At 40.5% G+C, this 20,607-nt stretch overlaps 1 protein-coding gene across 1 annotated transcript; it reads left to right on the forward strand.

The window, feature by feature from the left end:
- Positions 1–78: 78 nt before the first annotated feature.
- CDR2 (cerebellar degeneration related protein 2) lies at positions 79–16,499 on the forward strand. Its single transcript, XM_072982974.2, has 5 exons — positions 79–305; positions 9,522–9,634; positions 11,433–11,581; positions 12,077–12,241; positions 13,538–16,499. The coding sequence occupies exons 1-5, from the start codon at positions 227–229 to the stop codon at positions 14,406–14,408; spliced, it is 1,377 nt and encodes a 458-aa protein (XP_072839075.1). The 5' UTR covers positions 79–226; the 3' UTR covers positions 14,409–16,499.
- The last annotated feature ends 4,108 nt before the right edge of the window (positions 16,500–20,607 follow it).

The following is a 20,607-nucleotide window of genomic DNA, read 5'->3' on the forward strand; positions in this document are numbered from 1 at the left end:
TCGGCCGCGTCCGGAAGCGCTCGGGACAGTTCGGAAGCGGGTTTAAAGGAACGAGCGGCGTGAGCCGGCTTCTTCTTCTTTTTTGTTGCTGAGGAGCGCGCGGAAGGGAAGGGGTGGCGGCAGAGGAAGGAGAAGCCAAGAAAAGAGGGGGAAGCCGGCGCTGAGGGGGCGCGAGAGCAGCTCGTTTCCCCCCCCCCCCCGTTGGCTGGGCGGCTGAGGCGGCAGGATGCTGACCGACAGCCTGGTGGAGGAGTTCGAGATCCGCGAGGAGGAGCCTTGGTACGACCAGCAGGACCTCCAGCAAGGTGAGCAGGGAGGGGAAGAGGATTGGGGGGCGTGTGTGGGGGGGGTCCGTGGGCGGGCTGCTGAGGGAGTCTGAGGGAAACTGGAGGGACACGCCCTGAGGAGAAACTGGGGGGGGGGGTAAATAGGAGAGACAATAGGTGAGAGGGAGGCGAGGTGGGGAAAGAGGGAGGGGGTTAAAAAGGAGAAGCAGCCCATGAAGGGAGCTGAAAGGAGGGGAAGAATTGGGGGGGGGGCTGGAAGCACCGGCTGGTATCTACACCAACACCATAAATGGGTTGGTGGGTCACAATTATTTAACACCCCCCCTCACCATCCATCCTTTCTTGCTTGTGTTTCCCTTTCACCTACTGGGGGGGGGCGCCTGGCTCCTTTCCTCGCCTTTTGCAGCCACCCCGGATGGATGGATGGATGGTGGCTTTCCCCTTTCTCACCAGGTGCCTTTCTCCCTCTCTCTCGGGTCTTTCATTCACCTCCACCTCTTTCGCCGTTTTTATTTTCTTTCATTTCTTGTTTCCACTCTTTTCCCCCTCGCGGTCGCCTAACCCAAATCGGCATCCTTTTTTTTTTCTTCCCAGCGCTTTAATTCCACTGGTTTAAGGTCTTCTTCAGCCTTCATCCGTCTTCCCAGCCTTTTATTTGCTGTTAAAAATCTATCTGCTGTTGGTGTGGGAATGGCTCTTGTCTTGGGGGTGGTCCAGCTATAAAACTCAAAACATTCAATGAAGTAATTGCACAAAACAGTATGTTTCTGAGATACACTGGCCTATGTTAAGAGCTTTTCTTCCTTGCCCCATCATTTCTCTCATTCAAATTTTTTCATGCTTTTTCTCTTTTCCCTTACCTTTGTTTGTACTTTGTCTCTTCTTCTCCTTTTATCTCCAGCTTGTGTGGGTATTCCCCCATTATTTATCTCCACACAGTGGTTTCTCATTCACTATTTTAGCTCTTTGTTCTGCTTCCTTACATGCTGCTGGGGATGTTTGTGCCCTGAAGATAACTGTCATGAAATGGTAGATAAATACTTAAAGACTGTCCCATTTTGTTTCTTGCATGAAGTCTCTGTATTCTGACTTACATGTCTGAAGAAGTGCACCATGTTTCACTAAGGCTTGCATTAAAATATAGTAGTTTTTAAAATCCCACAGCATCTCTTTTTTTGCTTTTGTTTTGTGTTTCATGCTGAAATGCGTGCAGAGACTAACATGGCTACAACTCTGAAAACTTAACATGCCATTGATATGCTTCCATAGCATTTTTTTGCATAATAGAAGCACATTTTAGGCATCACATCATATGACAAGGAGGATCGGAGAAGGGGGAACAAATGAGAGTTTGAAATGAAAATTGGCAATAAATGTTATTGTCATCAATCACACCCAAATTACAGGAATTTTCATAGTTTTTTCAAAGCAGGTGAGAAATTTTAACCCCCCCCCCCAAGCTTCCATGGTGCACTGGAGATACAAACCCAAGTACGGTATCCTGAGTCCTAGCCAGTTACTCTATCCACAACATCACACTGGATCAATTATTTTTATTTATTTATTTATTTATTTATTTATTTATTGAATTTATATTCCGCCCATCTAGTCAATAGACTACCTTTAATGGGGTAGGGATTACATTAGAATAAATTTGGGAGGTGGTATGTTGTGGAAAGGTAACTGACGTGCGGTAACTAAGGAAGTGATGTGAGAAGTTGTTGATTTTTTAAAAGGCACTAAATGGAAGGATGGATAGAGAAGAATTAAGGGACGCTTTGTGAAGATGATGTTAGGGAGAAGGACTTGAAGGTTTTCTGTGACATGCAAAGTGTAATGCAGAAGTAAATAAACTTTATTCTTGATATGTTTGGGACGAATTCCCATCAACTTCTGTCAGCATGGCCAGTGATAAAAGTTTCAGTTCAACATGTCTGAAAAGTTAGAGATTCCCTGCCCCTGGATAGTGGAAAAGTCTGCTGAGAGGCGAGAACCACAAAAGGAAATGAGCGTAGGTCTTGAGGTTTGTATTTGCAGAACATTAAATTTAGTTAAAGGGAGAAAGAGCCTGATTCCATACATATTATATTTAGAAAATTACTCTGAATTTAGCAGGGTGCATGTATCCTGTCCTCCCGGTGATCCTGATGGCACTTAGTTTTGCAGAAATAGATTTATACATGTTGAAAGTTTTCCATGGACTTAAAACACCGAATGTTCACATTCTTTATTCCATATTTGTAAGCAGCAGTGTTTCTTAATTGCAAGGACCAAACCAGTCTGGGAATGAAGGTAAAGTAAGCTGAATAAGCTTTCCATTTGAAGCTGGCACAGCTTAGTTACTTCAGAAAGCCTGAGTAAACAATATAAAGATTAACACTCCTGTTTGTTGTATGTATTTTAAACTTAAATGGGATCTCCTGTATTTCACTGAGATTTCCAGAAATCTGACCTTGAATGTATAGCTTTCTGAAGAATAAGTGCATGGAATATGCCATAAATCTGGCAACAGTGGCTGTTGATGAGAAGTATCTGTAAAGAAAGCAAAAGCAAGGGCATGAAGTCTGGAGAAAGGTTGTGTGTGGAGGTGTAAAGGCAGAAAAAAAATGCAGCCAGTCTATTATAGTGCAGCTCTGTGCTTAGCTTTGTCAGTGACTAAGAATTAGACTTTGTATTACAGCTACGAGGTTCCAGGATCTGACATTATCATTAAAGCTTAGTTTTAGTTCACCTTTGGATATTGGAAGTGAAGCTCTGTAGAAATACTCTGAAACTTTTCTACCTGCCAGTTTCATATAGTTTTCATAAGAACCAGTGTACTCCTGTTCATATTTGTGTCATTTAGGAGTGTTTCTTTATATCCCGTAGCTTATTGTACTAATAAACCATTTTGAGTATAGTTGCACGTGCTTAAAATAGAGCATCTTCTTCAAGCAGTATCTAGGGCTTGCCTGGGATTGTCCTCATTTTTTCCTTAATTGAAGTTTTAAAAGTGGATGAGTTTAAGAAATCTGTACACTTACAGCAGCCACTGTCTGAATATGAAAGGATGTGAACTTTGTCCCTGTTGGCAGTGGAATGGATTGAAGATCTAGCTTGTATCGCATGCAGTCATTCGTATGCCAGCACTGAATTTTGAATGAGTAGCTTCAAGCTGTGGAAATAGTCACTTTAATTGAACTCATATTTTCTGAGCTGCTTGGATGATTTTAGCTGGTTAGAAATTGCCATTTGAAGATACTACATCAAAATAAAACAAGTTAGAATGTGTATTTGTCACTCCTGGGCAAGATGTCAACAAAGATGTATGCTTTTGCCATGAGCTTTGTTTGAAGAACTGGAAAGCACCAATACCTATTTTCTATATTTAGCTTGAGGATAAAATATGGTGCGTAAAATGTAGCGTTGTCGAAGCAGATGTACTGAATAGTTTCAGTCACTTCTCTGTTTTATACTGTTAATACATGTTAATGTTTGGCTGTGGAGTGATTAATGTTGGGTGGCATAGAGAAGACTGCTGTTTCAAGACTTCAAAATCTAGTTGGACTGACTATAAAGGACAAAAATGGATGGTTCTCCAGGCAGTAGAAAAGGGAAGTTTGAAAAAAGCCTTTTAGTGTCAGAAAGCATTTGTCATTTAACCTCCCTGTTTACTCTTGCTGCGATAGGAGATGTGTAAGAGATGCTTTTGTCTGGCTTGACTTTGCCAGGAAGTGAGTTAAAAGAATGGAGACTCATAGAGGAGACTCATGCTACAGTCTTCACATGCTGACCTAGAAATAAATCTCATTTAACTTGGTAGGGCTTACTTCTAAGTGAGCATCTACAGGGTTGCATTGCACCTAATTAAAATGTGAAATTATTACTCCTCTATCAAAAATGATGTAACCTTGCGCTTGGCCTCTGTACTAGAGGACTAGAAAGCAGCCAATGTCCCACCAATTCTCAGAAAGAGATCCCAAGGAAATCAAATAAGTTGCATGGCAGTTAGCATAAGGTCTGTTCCAAAAGTGTCATTAAGAATCCTGTTATCAAATGTTCCAATGGTAATATTACAGATTAAGAGTTGGCACTGATTCTGCAAAAGCAAGACTTGTCTCAACTTTTAAAAAAATTGTTTGAGTGAGGCAGTGAGTACTGTACATGAATAGGATGATGATCCAGTAAATACTGTATACGTGGATTTTTAAAAAAAATCTCACCAAAGCTCATTTCATAAAGACAGGTAACTGGCTAAAGAGCAGGAAGGTGAAAAATGAGCAGTTTTCATCTTGGAGTAAAATAAGATGCAGGAACCTCACAAGATCTGCACTGAGATAGTGTTTTTCAACTGGTTCACTCATGGACTGGAGTTAGGAGTGTGCAGGAAGAGGTCAAGTGGCAGAAGACACCAAAATATTTAGGATTATTATCCTTAATCCTAAATATTTTGGTGTCTTCTGCCTCTTCCTTGCACACTCCTAACTCCAGTCCATTAAGGATAAAGGAAAATTAAAACTGTCTTCGGACAAAATGATCGCTCTATGGCTTGGAAACGGAGATGAGCACCACGCCTAGAGTCGAACATGACTGGACTAAATGTCAAGGGCAACCTTTACCTTTAATATGGAGGTGGTATTTAACACTGGTAAAACTGAATACAGTAAGTAAAAATTTATGATATGTTGGAGGTGTAAAAAAGATAAGGGGATGTATTTACATATGTGGTGGTTATGTGAAGAAAGAATGGAAGCAAATTTTTAAAGAAATAAGGGAAATAACTGGATTAAATACAGTGGTGCCTCGCTTAACAGGTGCCCCGTTTAACAACGAAACCACATAGCGATGAAAATTTTGCGATCGCATTGCGATGTTTTAAATGGTAAAAAATCGCTTTGCAATGATTGGTACCCTGTTTCACTTACCGATCATCACAAAGCGATGATTTTTTAACAGCTGATCGGCGGTTCCAAAATGGGGTTGGTCCCTGTGACTAATCAGGAAAAGGATCTTGAGGATGTGATAGAGAGTTCAGTCAGCATGCATTTCTGTAGCAATGTAGAAAACAAACTCTGTGCTAGGAGTTAATTAGGAGAGGAATGGAGAATAAAATCATCAGTATTGTAATGGCTTAACACTTAGTTGAATACAACATACAGTTCTGATTGCTAGAATATTAAATAAAATACTTTACAGAGACATAGGAAGCAAAGAAGTGCAGATATGAATTGCTTTCACATCCTGTTTGTGGGTTTCTCAAAAAGCTCTGGTAAGTCACTGTGGGTCATAGGGTGGTGAACTAGGACACTTCTAGGTAACTTAATCTGATGTAAACGTAAAGGCTCCCCTTGACATTTAGTCCAGTCGTGTTCGACTCTAGGGCACGGTGCTCATCCCTGTTTCCAAGCCATAGAGCCAGCGTTTGTCCGAAGACAGTTTCTGTGGTCACGTGGCCAGCGTGACTAGACACAGAATGCCGTTACCTTCCCACCAAGATGGTAACTATTTATCTACTTGCATTTTACGTGCTTTCGACCTGCTAGGTTGGCAGGAGGATCTGATGTAGCACGACTCTTTTCTTTGTATTTTCTTATGAATGGACAGAATAAACTTCTGATTACAAAGGAGCTTCTTTCTATCAGGGTTTTTCTGTCCATCCTAGTGTTAAGAAAAGGAAGGATAATGCAAGTACATTTTCCAAGAAGAGAGTAGTTAGGTGACCACGTGTTACTTCTCCAGCACAAGTTTTGGCAAAAAGCTCTAGGCTTAAGGCCTAAATATGGAGCAAAAAGGGCAATTGTGTAAATTCTGCTTACTTATGACCTTCTTGATAAGATAGTGGTGTGTGAGATCATTCTACCTCTAGCATGTCTCTATCAGCACCAGTACATAGGGCTGGCCTGTGTGTCAAAAATATTTTTAGTAGACATCTTATACAGAATGCTGAGAGCTGTAAGTTAGGTGCTGAAGAAAGAAGTTGTGGTTTGTTTCCTGAAAAAAGCAGCTGTTAAAGGTACAGTATATAGAAACAGTAGCTGACAGAGGCACTTGTATTTTGAGGAAGACATTTGGGGGGCAGCCTTTGTTTGGGGGCAGAAGTATCTTTATCAACCTGTTATTCGGTTGTATTGTGCGGTCACAGGTCAATACAACATTCGTTTTGCACTGTACCATTTGGGGCCTCTAGGTTAGGATGGAAGATTTGGTGGGTCTGGAGTCCAGATTTCTGTCCCGGAGCCTTCTTGGCCTGCACAAACCACAAAAATATGAAGAACCGAAACTAGAGATAGCTAGAAGTACATTTCATATTTTGAAGAATTGGTCTGTGGGGTGTTACATCTTGCAAGGGGCATAGAGTGGCTTCTTAAAAAGCTTGATTTCCACTCCTAGAGGCTTCCAAAATCTGCAGTGTACCTTTTGTGCTGGGAAATGAGGGACCTGGAGGAGGGGTTGTAGGGGGGCACATGGACTTTGCCCACTCGGCTCTATGTTAAAAAGTTAACAAAGTTATCTTACCATTGTGCATATATTTGACTGTGTAATAGTCTAAGCACTTTGATAGAAATGGAAAATTAGATTTTTAAATGAAGCAATTGTTCTTTTGTTCCTCTTAGACTATGAGCACTGATTAATAATGCTATGGTTAGGAAACTACTGTGGGAGCTGTAACTGAACTTTGAACATGAGAAGATATGCTTAAAGGTTGAATAATGGTATAGAAACCTTCTATTACCCAATTTAATGACTTTGCCATTTTTCACCCTGGCATTTAAACTGGTGAGAGTTCTGCATTCTTTTGATTGTTGCCTGCAAGTTTAACAGCAACTGGTTTCATGACAGCTCTGGAAAATGTTAGAAAGATTTATGCTGAATCCCGGCTTAGATGTGTTTTAAAGAGTCCAACAGTTTGGAGGTGGGGAAAAAGACATTTAAAAGTAATGTAAGAAAAGAAGAGAGGCAATTTGGCTTATGAGGCAATTTGTGTAACTTTAGTTGTTCTAAAATATTTTAAGTTGTTGGTCGATGTAGCTGTGAAAAGAAAAACATAAAAATTGCAAGATGGAGATGCCTGGAAACTTAAAAGGAAATTTGATAATTCAACAAATATCTAGTTAATTTCAACAGTCAATGTTGCAACACTATTTGCAATAGTTGTAGGTTCCCCCCCCCCACACAATTATTTTGTTTTCAAAATAAAAGTAACATTATGCAGGGGATGGATAAAGTGAATACCGGGAAGCTCTTTTCCCTCTCACACAATACTTGAACCAGGGCATGTCCACTCAAATTGAGTGTTGGGAGAGTGAGAACAAACAAAAGAAAATATTTCTTTACCTGGCGTGCTGTTAGTCTGTGGAACTCCTTGCCACAGGATGTGGTGATGGCATCTGGCCTAGATGCCTTTAAAAGGGGATTCAACAGATTTCTGGAGGAAAAGTCCATCGCACATTACAAGCCATGATGGGGGGCATATATAATCTCCAGGCTTCAAAGGAAGTTACCTCCAAATGTCAGATGCAGGGGAGGGGGATCAGGAGACAGGTCTCTAGTGGTCTCGTGGGCTCCCAGAGGCATCTGGTGGGGCCACTTGTGAGATACAGGAAGCTGGACTAGAGGGGCCCTTGGCCTGATCCAGCAGGGCTCTTCTTATATTCTTGTTTTGAGAAACTTGTGAAAAGCATGCATGCAAAACTAAGTCAGGTCAAAGTACATATTTTTATCATACACAGCTAAAAAAAAAAAAGATAACATAGAAGCTGGAGTAGAAATGTAAAGTTCCTTAAAAAATTAAAGCCTTGAGGTGGAGTATGTTTTGTAATAAAATCAAGAGTAGTATTTGGACAGAAACAGTCTTACTTTCACTGTGATAGTCTCTGCTAAACAATAAACAGAGGTCACAAAACACAAGCCGCAATCCAGAATCCCTGAAATGTTCTCCAGTATACTCTTGTAAGGTGACACCAATTAGGTGTAGAAATGCTTCTTTAGTTTGATCGTTGCATAGGTCTACACTCTGTACAGGAGTTACTGCTCTCTAATTCTGTAAAAGTACGTGCAGTGCAGTTTCTAGCACTTTAAGGCATTTTGTCTTGCAAATCATTGTGCTCATTCCAAAGAAGAAGATCTTTTGTTGGATATTTTTTCAGTGTTTTTCCCGCACTGGTAAAAAATTAAACACTTTATCTTTGGGAAAACCTGTTTTTTTCCCCTGGGCCATCACATCCCAAGGCTACAGACAAGTTTCATCCTGAATGGTTGTATCAGGAACTATTAGTGTTAGAGAGCATCTGCAAATTCTCGAAGTTGGAGCAGAGATGCTGCTGACTGGGAACGCCCTTGAGCTTGAAAAATAATTAATGGGACAAGTTTTGCTTTGACTTACTTCTAATGAAATCCAGATTCTGCAGGTTTGGAATCTTTGGACTCTCTGCATGATGGTACTTGTACACTAAACACCCACAGAAGTTAGCCTGTTTAAAAATAACTCACATTCTTGGGTATGAAGCCAGGCACTTTGGATCCACACCAAACTTCAGCGAGGTAGTAAAGTCGAACCCAGAAACTCGGCAAAACATTATTGTTATTGTTTCCTGCCTTCAGGGGTCTGAAGTTAACATGTTTACAGTTCTTCAGCTGGGTGCTAAAGAATTTGGGTTGGAAACTATATATATATATATATATATATATCTCCTTCTCATTTGAAATGAAACGAGTAATTCCTGGAAGCACTTTAATAATTGACCACTTTTTATTTTGTAATGCATATGTATTAGTCTTTCCTGATTTGATGGTGACAAGATGCATCGGAATACAATCTTCCTCTTCCCCAGCTAGCATCGCCAGGCTGAATTGTAGGGGCAAGAGAAGAGGGATGGGCTAAATATTGTCATGAAATCAACCCTGAATATCTATCAAGAAGAACTTTGGAAACTGGGCTTTTGGTTGGTTTCTCTTGAAACTTTTATGGGTTGTTAAAACTGTATTCTTGAAGGCTTTTGTGGCCAGGATCCGATGGTTGTAGGTTATTTGGGCTGTCTGGCCATGTTCCGGAGGTTTTTCTTCTTAACTTTTCGCCAATCTCTGTGGCCGGGATCTTCAGAGGACTGGAGTCAGAACTCTGTCTGTGTTCTGGGTGTTATGAAAACTGCTGGAACTTCTTTTAAAATCTGACAAATCTTGTTAAATGTTTTTATACATGTGTTTAAGTTAATATAAGAGACACTACTTGATAAAAATGCTTACAATTAATTTTAGATCTTCATCTTGCTGCGGAGCTTGGAAAGACACTATTGGATCGGAACACAGAGCTGGAAACATCTCTGCAACAGATGTATTCAACTAATCAAGAGCAACTCCAGGAAATAGAGGTACCCTAACAAATGAGCAGTGTCACACAAGGATGCATAAGATGCAGCTCAAAAGGAGCATGTCTGCTCTCCTGGTACAGAATAATAGCAGAAACTGACAAACCAGAAAGTTCTTGGTTGAAACAATTTGTTGTAGACTTATTAGCTGACCTCTGCATTTGCCATGTGGGATTATGCCTAATAAAGTTGTTCGAACTATGCATATATGTAGGGGTTGAGTACTTGAAAGCCCTATAAAAATGCTAACTATTAAATATCGCCATTCTGAGACTTCAGACTGACATTTATGGAAGCTTAAGAGAATTGGTATGCATTCCAAATGTCCGAATTATACTGTTCTTTAGTTGCAAATTGATGCAGATTATTTAATATACAAGACTAACTTTTTCTTTCTTTAAATACGTAAAGGAATTTTATAAATGCTTTTGATTTGAGAGTGTTTCATTACAGTAGAGTCTTGTTGTCAACATAATAGACAGTGGTAATCTAGTTCATGTGATGCTAAGATTCTAGCTAATGTAAGCTTTGTCTAATCTCTTGAGTTATACACAGAGTGGTTATAAATGGCACCAGGTGTCTAACTGATTCTCATAGGGTGAGATTTGTGGGTGGTGGTTGTAATCCTGTTTATACTTCTCAAAATGTAAGCCTGCCAATCTTTTTAATGAGGCAAACAAAAGCAAGCACAGAAGATTTGATTATATAATCAATTGGCTACCTCCAAGCATAGTGATTCTGACATTCTTACGCTGTCAGAAAGGTTCATAGATTACCATTTTGAGCAAGGCGAGAACTGAGTGTTTGGTTAGTGCAATCTGTTTGGAATATCTGTTCATCAAAAATATTTCTGATAATAAAACTATTTTCACAGTGTACAGTAGATACTTATGGAATTCTGGTGTATTTCTATCACATTTTTGGAACTGAGGATTGTATAGTGAGAAAACGGAAATAGAAATCCAGGGCTTGACACGAAGGTGCCTCAGTTGTAAAGCTGCTTAAATGTAATGGTTTAGTATTCTTACAGTGGAGACGTCTTAGCCGAGGCTTTTCGAAAGCAGTTTTCACGACTATAAACAACCTGTTGAGTTTCTTGAATAAAGAGGATTATACTGAACATTTCCAACAGATTTAAATAAAGTAGGACTACTCTGACTAAAATTCCAGGATCAACATCTCCTTGAGTAACTCAGTTTTCAGGAGATAGAAGAGGAAACCTTTGTCACACATACAACTAAGCTATAGCATGATTCTGGCTCTTGTAATGCTGTCTTCTTTCTTACATATTGTGTAATACCAGCTTTTAGGGGTGAAGTGCCTACAGTTCTTGTGAAAAAAAATACTTGGGCTAAAGAGTTACTCCAGGTGCATCCAATGGTTTTGGCATGCCTCTAGAAGAATACCTGACTTGAAGCAACAGGCGATAAAGTCAAAGCACTACCTTCCATTTCTGATTTGGTTTGCTGCAATGCAGAAGGAGTGGTTGGGAAAGGATCATATTTGAGAGAAACTAGTCCATTGTCTCTTTGGCTATACAGAGGCGGTCACTCCACCTAGGCTCCCGGTCCTTATGTGGAGCAAGTGTGCTTTGAGAGCTAGAAATGGGAAGCTCATCCTTGGTTACCAGTGTAATGCCTGTTTCATTCAGGTTAAGAGGAAAACTTAACTCAGTAATGACCTTTGTGGAATACAGTATAGTATTGCTACTCAACACTACAAACTTGGAATATAAGACTGTTGTTACACTACTTCTTAATTATATTTACAGTGCTAACTGCAAACTGGGTTTTTTCCCCAGTATCTTACAAAGCAGGTGGAACTTCTGCGCCAGATGAATGATCAGCATGCCAAAGTCTATGAACAGCTTGATGTTACTGCTAGAGAACTAGAAGATGCTAATCAAAAACTGGTTGTTGATAGTAGAGCCTCACAGCAAAGGATACAAAGGTAATGCTCTTCTTAACTCTTTGTTTCTTTTTATCAACATGTACTGCACCAATATGTTGATACAAAGGATACTTATAGTTAAATTAGAGGGCCATTGTTTGCCTCTCTGGGTCCTAGTTTGGCCTGCTCCCTCTACTCTCACATGCCTTGTGCCATTATGCTTCAGGATGTTAATTTGGGGATTCCATGTTTGTTTGAATGGAAGATCTTCCAAATGGTCCATGGTAGAAAACCAGAATCGCTCTGTTGTAGTTAATCCTGTGTTTAGTTAACAGGTCGTTCTTTGGCACTTGTTAACATTCTCTGCATAATAATGGGAGAGGAAAGAGCCTCAGTTTCCAGGTCAAGCAGTTAACCAGTCAGGCTCTGTTTTATGCAACTGCCAGTAAGAAAAACCTGAAATGTGAACACTTCTGAGGCTACCTTGAACAGTGGTTGAGGTCATAAACATGACTAGCCTCTGAAAGCTTTATGTGCCTTTATTTTCGGTTTTAGCCTGACTGAAACAATTGAAAGTCTCCAGACACACATCGATGACCTCCAGAGACAAGTGGAGGAGCTAAAGAATCCAGGGCAAGGCCTTATTACCCGTGAGAGGTCTGAGCAGCCGAGATCTGTTCATAGTTTTTCCTGTCTGAAAGAATTGTATGACCTTCGCAAGTAAGTTCCAGGTTCACTTTAAAAGCAATCTTCTTGTGCGAGAAAGCTGCTGTTCTAGTCTTTTCTGCTGTATCTGAAGCCAGAAAAGCATTATGTTTTCAAGGGAACTTGTCAATTTTCAGTGATGTCACAATCAAGGTTGAGATGTTTCTTCTGCTTTCACCCATCATCAGATTATTCTGATATTGCTGGATAGACCTAGACTGCTGCTTCTAGGTCCTACCTTCCTGTTTCCAATGTTGTTTTCAGGTAATGTTGCTAGTTATAACTATTCTTTATAAAGAGAGGGACGTAGAAAATCTGGATCTGTTCAGTTTTAGTAGATGTTTAAAGGTCTCTAGGCCATAGGAAGGGGAAGTAATTATTGTAAGCAGATTTGTAAGCAGGTTTGCAGATTTCAGGATGTTGTAGTTCAGTCCTTTGCTCAATAAGTAATCTAAAGTGCAGGATCCCGGACAAACATTCCGCCACCAGTGGAAGGAAAATAGCATCAAAGAAAGTGTGCTACCTTCCAGGGGACTTTCACCCAATGTTTAGTTAAAATCTGCTCCTCTAAATTTCCCATTGACCCTCACATTCTCGAATAGTGGTTCCCAAACTTGGGTCCTCAAACGTTCTTGGACTACAACTAACCAGCACAGCTAGTAGTGAAGGCTTCTAGGAGTTTTAGTCCAAGAACATCTGGAGACCCAAGGTTGGAAACCACTGTTCTAGAAAAATGAACACATCTGCTCCTTTTCCTGCAGGACAGCCTTTCAGATATTTGCAGAATAGTATAGTACCTACTCCCTCATTTCTCTAGACCAAAAATACCCAGTTTCCAGACCTTGGCTGTCTTCTTCGGCAGTGGCTAGTCTTGATGACTCTGTTGCTCCTGTTGTTTTGGTTCAATCCAACAGGGCTGCTCTTAAACATTATTTTGACATGGTACAGTAGGTCTACTTTTGCAACATGTGGCATGCTGAAGTCATAGGATTGCAGGTGTGTCCTGACCAGCACAGAGGCTTTCTAATCCTCAATTCTGTGCCACAGGAATTGGGGAGCTTTTTTCTTTTTAAGGCCAAGTGGTGTATCATTAATTAATGTTTGTGCCAGAATTGATACTGCAGCATTTAACTGGTAGTCTAAAAACCACACCCTTGCTGCAGAGTCTCATGCATGCAGATGAAGACTTTATAGTAACTCTGATTATAGGCTCATGCAATACATGAGCACATATTTTGAACACTGTAGAATTAAGATTTATTGGGAAAAGCAGACTAATGCTTTTATTGGCTTTTTTTGTGTGCACCCTAGGTATTTTGTTTATGATCATATCTTTGCGGAAAAAATTACTTCGATGGATAGTCAGCCGAGTCCTCTGGAAGAAGAAAATCAGAACTTGAAAAAAGCAGTAACTCTCCTGCAAGCCCAGCTGAGTTTGGAAAAAGAGAAGAGGGTGACCATGGAGGAGGAGTATAGCCTCATGCTAAAGGAGAACTGTGATCTTGAGCAGAGGCTGGTGGACGTTAATCGATACCGAGCCAGAGCGGAAGAGCTTGAGGTGGAAGTGGCTGAAATGAAGCAGATCTTTCAGTCTGAAAACACTTTTGTTAATGGGGTGGAAAAGCTTGTTCCAGAGTCTTTTTTTATTTCCTTTAAGGACTCTTTAGAAAAAGAACTGAGCCAGAGTTTTTCAGATGGGGTACCTTTAACTGTTCTAGACCTGGATAAAAGGGCTCTCAAAAGAAGCAGCAGCGAGACCTTACTTGCCAGCAGCGTAGGTGGAGACCTTCTGAAGGGCCATGAAGAAACCTGTATCCGAAGGGCAGAAGCCGTGAAACAAAGGGGCATCTCTCTGCTTAATGAGGTTGATGCCCAGTACAACGCTTTGAAGGTCAAGTATGAAGAACTTCTAAAGAAATGTCAGATGGATGAAGAGTCACTGAAACATAAAGCTGTGCAGACTTCTAAACAGGATTCCAAAGATGTAAATATCGGAAATGTATCCTTGCACACGTGTGGTAGAGAACCTGAACCCATAAATGCTGACTCTCTCAGCTTATCCTCAAGTAGTCCCCCTGAATACAAACTTCTCTTTAAAGAGATATTTAGCTGCATCAAAAAAACCAAACAGGAAATAGATGAACACCGAGCAAAATATAAACCTCTATCTTCTCAGCCATAATTAAAGATATTCTCTGTTGTTGTACATTGGTGTTTGGCTAGAAAAGGTCCTGAAATTGCTCTTTAATGTTTCACATGAAACATGCCATTGCATGTCTGTTCAAGAGTCTACATAGCTTTATTTTTGTTGTGATTAAAAGATGCAGAATGGCTGGGTCTATCAGACTAGAAGTGTCCATTCGGAACAGCTCTCCCCAATGTTAACCTGAATTCCTCAGGGCCAGTTACTGACAAATGAGTATTGGCAAAGTGTGTTGTTACATGGTTGTTTTCCACCCTACTATCAGTAATGAATTCCAGTTTGCTGGAGACACAAGAACGAAATAGCAGTTTGCATGTACAGAGTTTTAGAAATATTTTGGTACTGCTGATCTTATATGATGGCAGTTGAAACACTAAACAAAATATAAAATTAAATTATTTACAAGACTGACATTTTTTCAAAAACATCTTATTTCCTGCATTTAATTATTTGCTCCAAGTTTTGCATGCTTTCATCACACTTGTCAATTAACAACTTTCTAATAAGCAATTCCAAAACAGATCCATTAGTCTTTCTCTGATCATTTGCATAAATACTAAGATTGGATTGAGAACTAGTCCCAATTAGAGTAGACCTGTTGAAATATGTGTAACTAGCCCTATTCATTTCAGTGGGTCAACACTGGATTTAGTCCACCGCCTTTTCTGAAAATTTAGTCTTTGCCCTGGCCTAGGGAAGAAAAAGTGTTTCTCAGGCAGTTTGAGACGTGAACTGTCCCCCGCTTCATAGATGGCAGAATTTCTGACTCATAAGCATTATCTGCAAATCTGTTGCAAGTTTTAATATGGTACAAACTCAAAAGGCTTCTGAAGGTAGACAAACTTGTTCTGGGTTTAGTTGGTATTTCAGAAACTATTTGAGTTCTCTGAAAAAAAAACTGTCAAAAAGGCTTGCTGCAAATTGTGGACACTCGTTATTTTTCTCGTGCATACTGAAAGGGGTCCCAAAGGGGTCCTCAGACTCTTTCATAGCATGAATGGCTTGAGTGCCTCTACCCCAAGCAGGCCAAGCTAAACACTTGATATTGTTACGCACTGATTAGAATGGGTACTAAAGTTTGTTTGTTTTATAACAAGGCCGAAACTGCTAAGCACAGTGGTCCGATTTCACAGCAAATACAAATGTAAATGTCTGTTCCTGTATCCACATTTGTGAAAACTATCTGCCATGTACTTAGTTTAAACCCAGATAGTTAAGGTTGTTACCGTACTGATGTTTTGGCTCAATATATCACTAGAGCCTCTGGAAGATGCACCATTCCTCCTGTGCACTAAAATGCCATGTGATGGGATCTACTGCGTGTGCAGAATGGACAATGATGGGAGGGGTTCTGAGGAATGTTTAATCTTATTAGAGTACTTTGACTTAAAGCCAAAGACTTATGTAATTTTCTCGTTCTGCTGTTAACAGGGACACTTGTAAAGTCAATTCGTGTGCTACTTTGGTTGAAGAATGTTGCATTTACTTGAATGTGGAAGATGGCATCCTGTAGCCTAAAAAGCCTTGACAAAGTAGTAAAAAAAGGGAGCAAGTAAATCTTGTCATATGTTATTTCTTGGCTGCAGATTAAATTCCCGGGGGGGGGGGGTTGACTGTATCAAAAAAAGTCTTTTACCTTAAAAGTACTAATATAGCAACTTCAGTAGGTGGAAGTGTACAGGCTTAAAACTAGCAAATAACAAGATGAAGAGATGGCTGCTGCTGAAGTTAAGGAAATAAATAAGATGACAACAAGCCAGCACTGTAAAGGGTGACTTGTTTTTCAAGAACAAAAAGAACTGTAGCTGGCAACAGTGGCAATAGGATTATTACGTTACCACTTAGGAAAAAAGTAGAGCTACTCTTTTCCAAAAGGTTTTGCAGCTTTGACTTAGTTGCAGCTGTTGCAAATATCTTTTACATGCAGTGGAAAGTGGAAATTTCTTGTTCTGCTTGACAGGTTTTCTGTGGATGGTCACACGTCACCAAACTGGTTATTTAAGTTTATTTAAAGAGTTGTAAGCTTTGTGAATATTTTGTAAAAAGCAAATAAATCCCACCAGCACTAAACTTGGGCTGCTAAATCATCTGTGTACACATGAGCGTAGATGAGATGTGTCTATCAATACAACTGTACATTTGGGGCGAAAGGACCCTGAAATTATAGGTCAGATCACAAGATGGGTACAGATGTCCCCTAGGGAGGAATAGTAGCTCAACTTACAGTGGGACTGCGCAAAAGATGAAAGCAATTGGGAAGGAAGTGGATAGTCATATTTCTAAAATAATTGAGTTTTGTAGGTCTTTTTATGTCTTATCTATGTGGGTGCAAATGAATCTCTGCTGCACAAACAACTGATATCCTTTCTAACAGCAGCAGCACTGGTGGAAAGGGCAGCATGGCAGAAGGCACTGGAAGGGTTAACAGAAAATTGGTTTAAAATAGGTTAGAAAAATGAATACATGTCCAAGGGGCTAGGCGAGCCAGATGCTTTCTTTGCAACATGGAATCCCCTCCTTAAATACACTGCCAAAGGGCACTGGCTAAAATTTTGGTGGGATGTGCTAAGAGTTCAAAAGCGGCCTAAACTCCCACAGGCAATAAGCTACTCTTATAAAATTGTTTGATATTGTATATTGATTTTGAAATGTGAATAATGAAAGGGGGACAAAAGGATGCCACTGTCCTATTGGGTTAGTTACACTAGCATGTGGCACAAACAGCAGCAGTGAAGTGCCAGTTATGTGAGTTGGTGCGCGACGAGGGATTCAAGCAACACCTTGTTAACTAGACGTTTGCTACTGTGAATTATGCTACTGCCCTTAATACTGGTGTTTACTAGCCAATAGAATTTTAGCTAATGTTCCACTACATGAAAATCAAGGGTAAGGCAAATTTAGGCTCAGCTACATTTGAATATCCCATGCGGCATAGTGGCCAGAAAGATGGCCATCACTCAGGGGGCCTGGGTTCAAATCCCTATTCAGCCAATGAAAATTCACTGGGGGTACGGAACGGGTGAAAACTACCAGTTAAATATCTCACTTACCTTGAAAGCCCTGTTAGGATTGCTATAGGTCAGCTCCGACCTGATGGCACATAACATTTAAATGGCACATATCAGCTCGCTTTGCTTCACAGGGCACTGCTTTTAAACCAAAACCTAACACGCACTAGCTATTAAAAAAATCTTCATGCTATTAATTACTGACAGATGAAGGGACATTTCCCCTTTAGTTTTATCAAAAGTGTAAAGGTTAGCCACCACCCTCTTCCCTGACTGTAATGGTTTTTATTGCCGTTCCATTTACATGCTGCTATGATTCATGAAAAAAGCAAGCTTTTATGGCAAGGGTGGAGATGGCACCAGAAAAAGCTGGACGAACGGGCAGAAGTGCCCAAGGGCATGCGCCACACAAGTTACTAACAAATTTGTTCTGCCCAGATTTGAATTCAGAAAATATTCTCATGGTTTCTCATGCACAAGTTAAGTTAAATGTTACAAGTTCCAAAATGACACATTAAAGGTTAGATATGAATAGAATGCATGCAAGACCACAGGAAATAATCTCAGAATGGCAGAGCTGGCAAGGACCCCCTAGATCAGGAGGCATTGTGGGGAATTGAACTCCCAACATTTGTCTCCACAGCCAGAGTCTTAAATCACTGAGCTATTCAGCGGCATCATATATTCTACAACAGGAAAGTACAATTTGTAGCTTTCTGATGTTGGACTGCAGCTCCTGCACTCCTTCGCTGTTGGCTATTGCTGCCCAAGGGTGGACTCCTGTAACATCTGGAAGATCATAGATTCTTGGCCCCATTCTATAATCAATCAAACCCAAATTTTCATTCAGACAGTTCCCTGCCCATCTGCTGCTCCCTTCCATTATTTGCTGGTGGCAACATCTTCCAACTGCATTACAGTGGTGCCTCGCTTAGCGATTGCCTCGTTTAACGATGTATTCGCTTAGCGATGAGGTTTTTGGAGCGATTTTGCGCTCCGTTTAGCGATGTTCCCTATGGGGAAAATTTGCATAGCGATGTTCGGGACCTTGCCTCGCTTAGCAATGACAGTTTTAGGTCCCCTGTTTCGCTTAGCGATGTTCCATTTTCGCTATTTTTAAAGTGTCTTAAAAGGTTCAAAAACGGTTTTAAATGCTTGGAATCGTTAGTGCACCTTGCAAAACCTGTGCAAACTTAATTTGGCTTTGTTAATTTTTGGTGAATTTTTTTCTCCCCTATTGGAAAGCATTGAACTGTCAGTTTGATAGCTGTCAAACTTGCAGTTCAATGCTTTCCAATGGGGAAGAAAAAGAATTCACCAAAAATTAACGAAGACTCAGAACAAATCCAAATTAAGTTTGCACAGGTTTTGCAAGGTGCACTAACGATCCCAGCATTTAAAATCATTTTTGAACCTTTTGAGACACACTTAAAATTGCAAAAACGGACATCGCAAAACCATTGGAATGCATTGAATAGGCTTCAATGCATTCCAATGGGGGATACATTGTTTCGCTTAGCGATGTTTCCAATGGCGATTTTCGCTTAAGGACGGTAATCCGTTCCCATCGGAACGGATTAACTGGTTTTCAATGCATTCCTATGGGAAATGGTGTTTCGCTTAGTGATGTTTTCCCATAGCGATGTTTTTTTGGGAACCAATTAACATCGTTAAGTGAGGCACCACTGTACTCATTTTTAGTTCTTTATTTAATTGAAAGCTGTTGTTTCCTCTACTATCCTAGAATTTCTTTTACTCATACAAAAGGCAACTAATATATCTGTCAACCCAGTTCTCCCAGAAAACACTTGAAGAATAGCACCATACAATTTTCAATTTAATTTAAAAAAAACCACAGCACAGCAGTTCTCGCCCACTTCATTAAACTTAGAATTCTTACATCTTCTAACAACTGCACTGCAGACTAAAGGCCAGGTAGTGAGTGGGTGAGGCTTTGTTCCAGCTGAAACAGCTACTGCACCGTCAAAACCAAAGAGGCTGAAGTCAAGACACTGAACAAGCCTGCCAGGGAAGAGGGGGTGGCCCTGGCCTCTTTCTTTGAAAAAAAGAAGGAAAACACACTGATCACCATAATCACCCATCTCCTGAAGGGGACAAGAGCTGATCTCACAGCCATAAATACTCAACTCCCAAACAAACTGCACCAGAGCACATAGTGCTACTCCTGTCCTCTGAAGATGCTGGCCACAGAGGCTGGTGAAATGTTAGGAAGAACAACCTTCAGAACATGGCCAAAGAGCCCGGAAAACCCACAACAACCATTCGCAAATACTTGTTCCCTTGCTTACTCTTGGCACTAGTTGGAGGACAATCCTGCTCTCAAAAAAGGTTAAAATATATAGAAAGCAGCGTTCTCGAGAAAGCAATGATCACTAACATAAGGTGTGTAAAGATGCAGCAAGAGGCAGGGGATCTTCACTGCAGCAAAACCAATAAAGTCTTGTGACACCTAAAAGGGACTGGGCTTTATTTAGCACAAGTCATCGTAGACTGCAGGCCACCTCTTCACCTGATGAACTGGCATGCAGTCTGAAAAGCCTATGCCAAATAGGAGTTGGTATTCTTCAACATGCCCCTAAGAGTCCTCACTGGTTTTGCAGCAAGAGATTAATACAGCTACCCCCTCTGGAAATTTTCAACCAAGTTCTCTGTCCTAGTGCGGATCCTTAGGTAGCCAAAGCATCTAAGGATTTGTGCAGAAGAGACAGAAAAATCTTGTGGCCCAAATTATTCTTGAGAATGTGCATCCCCTTCTCTCTTTAAGAAGTAAAGCCGTTGGGAAAATGACAGGAAATAGCATCTGATTAAAGGAGGGAAGTAATTAGTAATGTGCGCCTGAAAGCACATGTGATAAGAAAGGAAGACAATACAGACCTAACCGTATACCTGGAAAGTTAAGAGACATGGGTTAGAGATGAACGGTGGCTACTGATGGGGTAGAACAGGGATGGTAAAATGTGTGGTCTTTCAGAAGCCTCTGACTAGCCATTTCTCATCATCCTGTGCTAACTAGGGCTGACAGAGGTTGGAGTCCAAAAGCATCTGCTGGGCAAACCCAAGATCAGAACATCAGTACTGAATCCACAAATTTGCAAGACTAATCACCGCAAGACTTTTTTTTTTTTTTAAAAAAATGAGATTTAGAAACC

The sequence above is a fragment of the Pogona vitticeps genome, chromosome 13, assembly GCF_051106095.1.
Source record: "Pogona vitticeps strain Pit_001003342236 chromosome 13, PviZW2.1, whole genome shotgun sequence".
Classification (NCBI taxonomy): Eukaryota; Metazoa; Chordata; class Lepidosauria; order Squamata; family Agamidae; genus Pogona; species Pogona vitticeps.

Excerpts from the sequence above, each read along its gene's own strand:
- CDR2 (XM_072982974.2), top strand. The coding sequence starts at position 227 with ATGCTGACCGACAGCCTGGTGGAGGAGTTCGAGATCCGCGAGGAGGAG. Across the intron at positions 306-9,521 it reads CCAGCAGGACCTCCAGCAAG|ATCTTCATCTTGCTGCGGAG; the intron begins GTGAGCAGGGAG and ends AATTAATTTTAG. Across the intron at positions 12,242-13,537 it reads GAATTGTATGACCTTCGCAA|GTATTTTGTTTATGATCATA; the intron begins GTAAGTTCCAGG and ends TGTGCACCCTAG.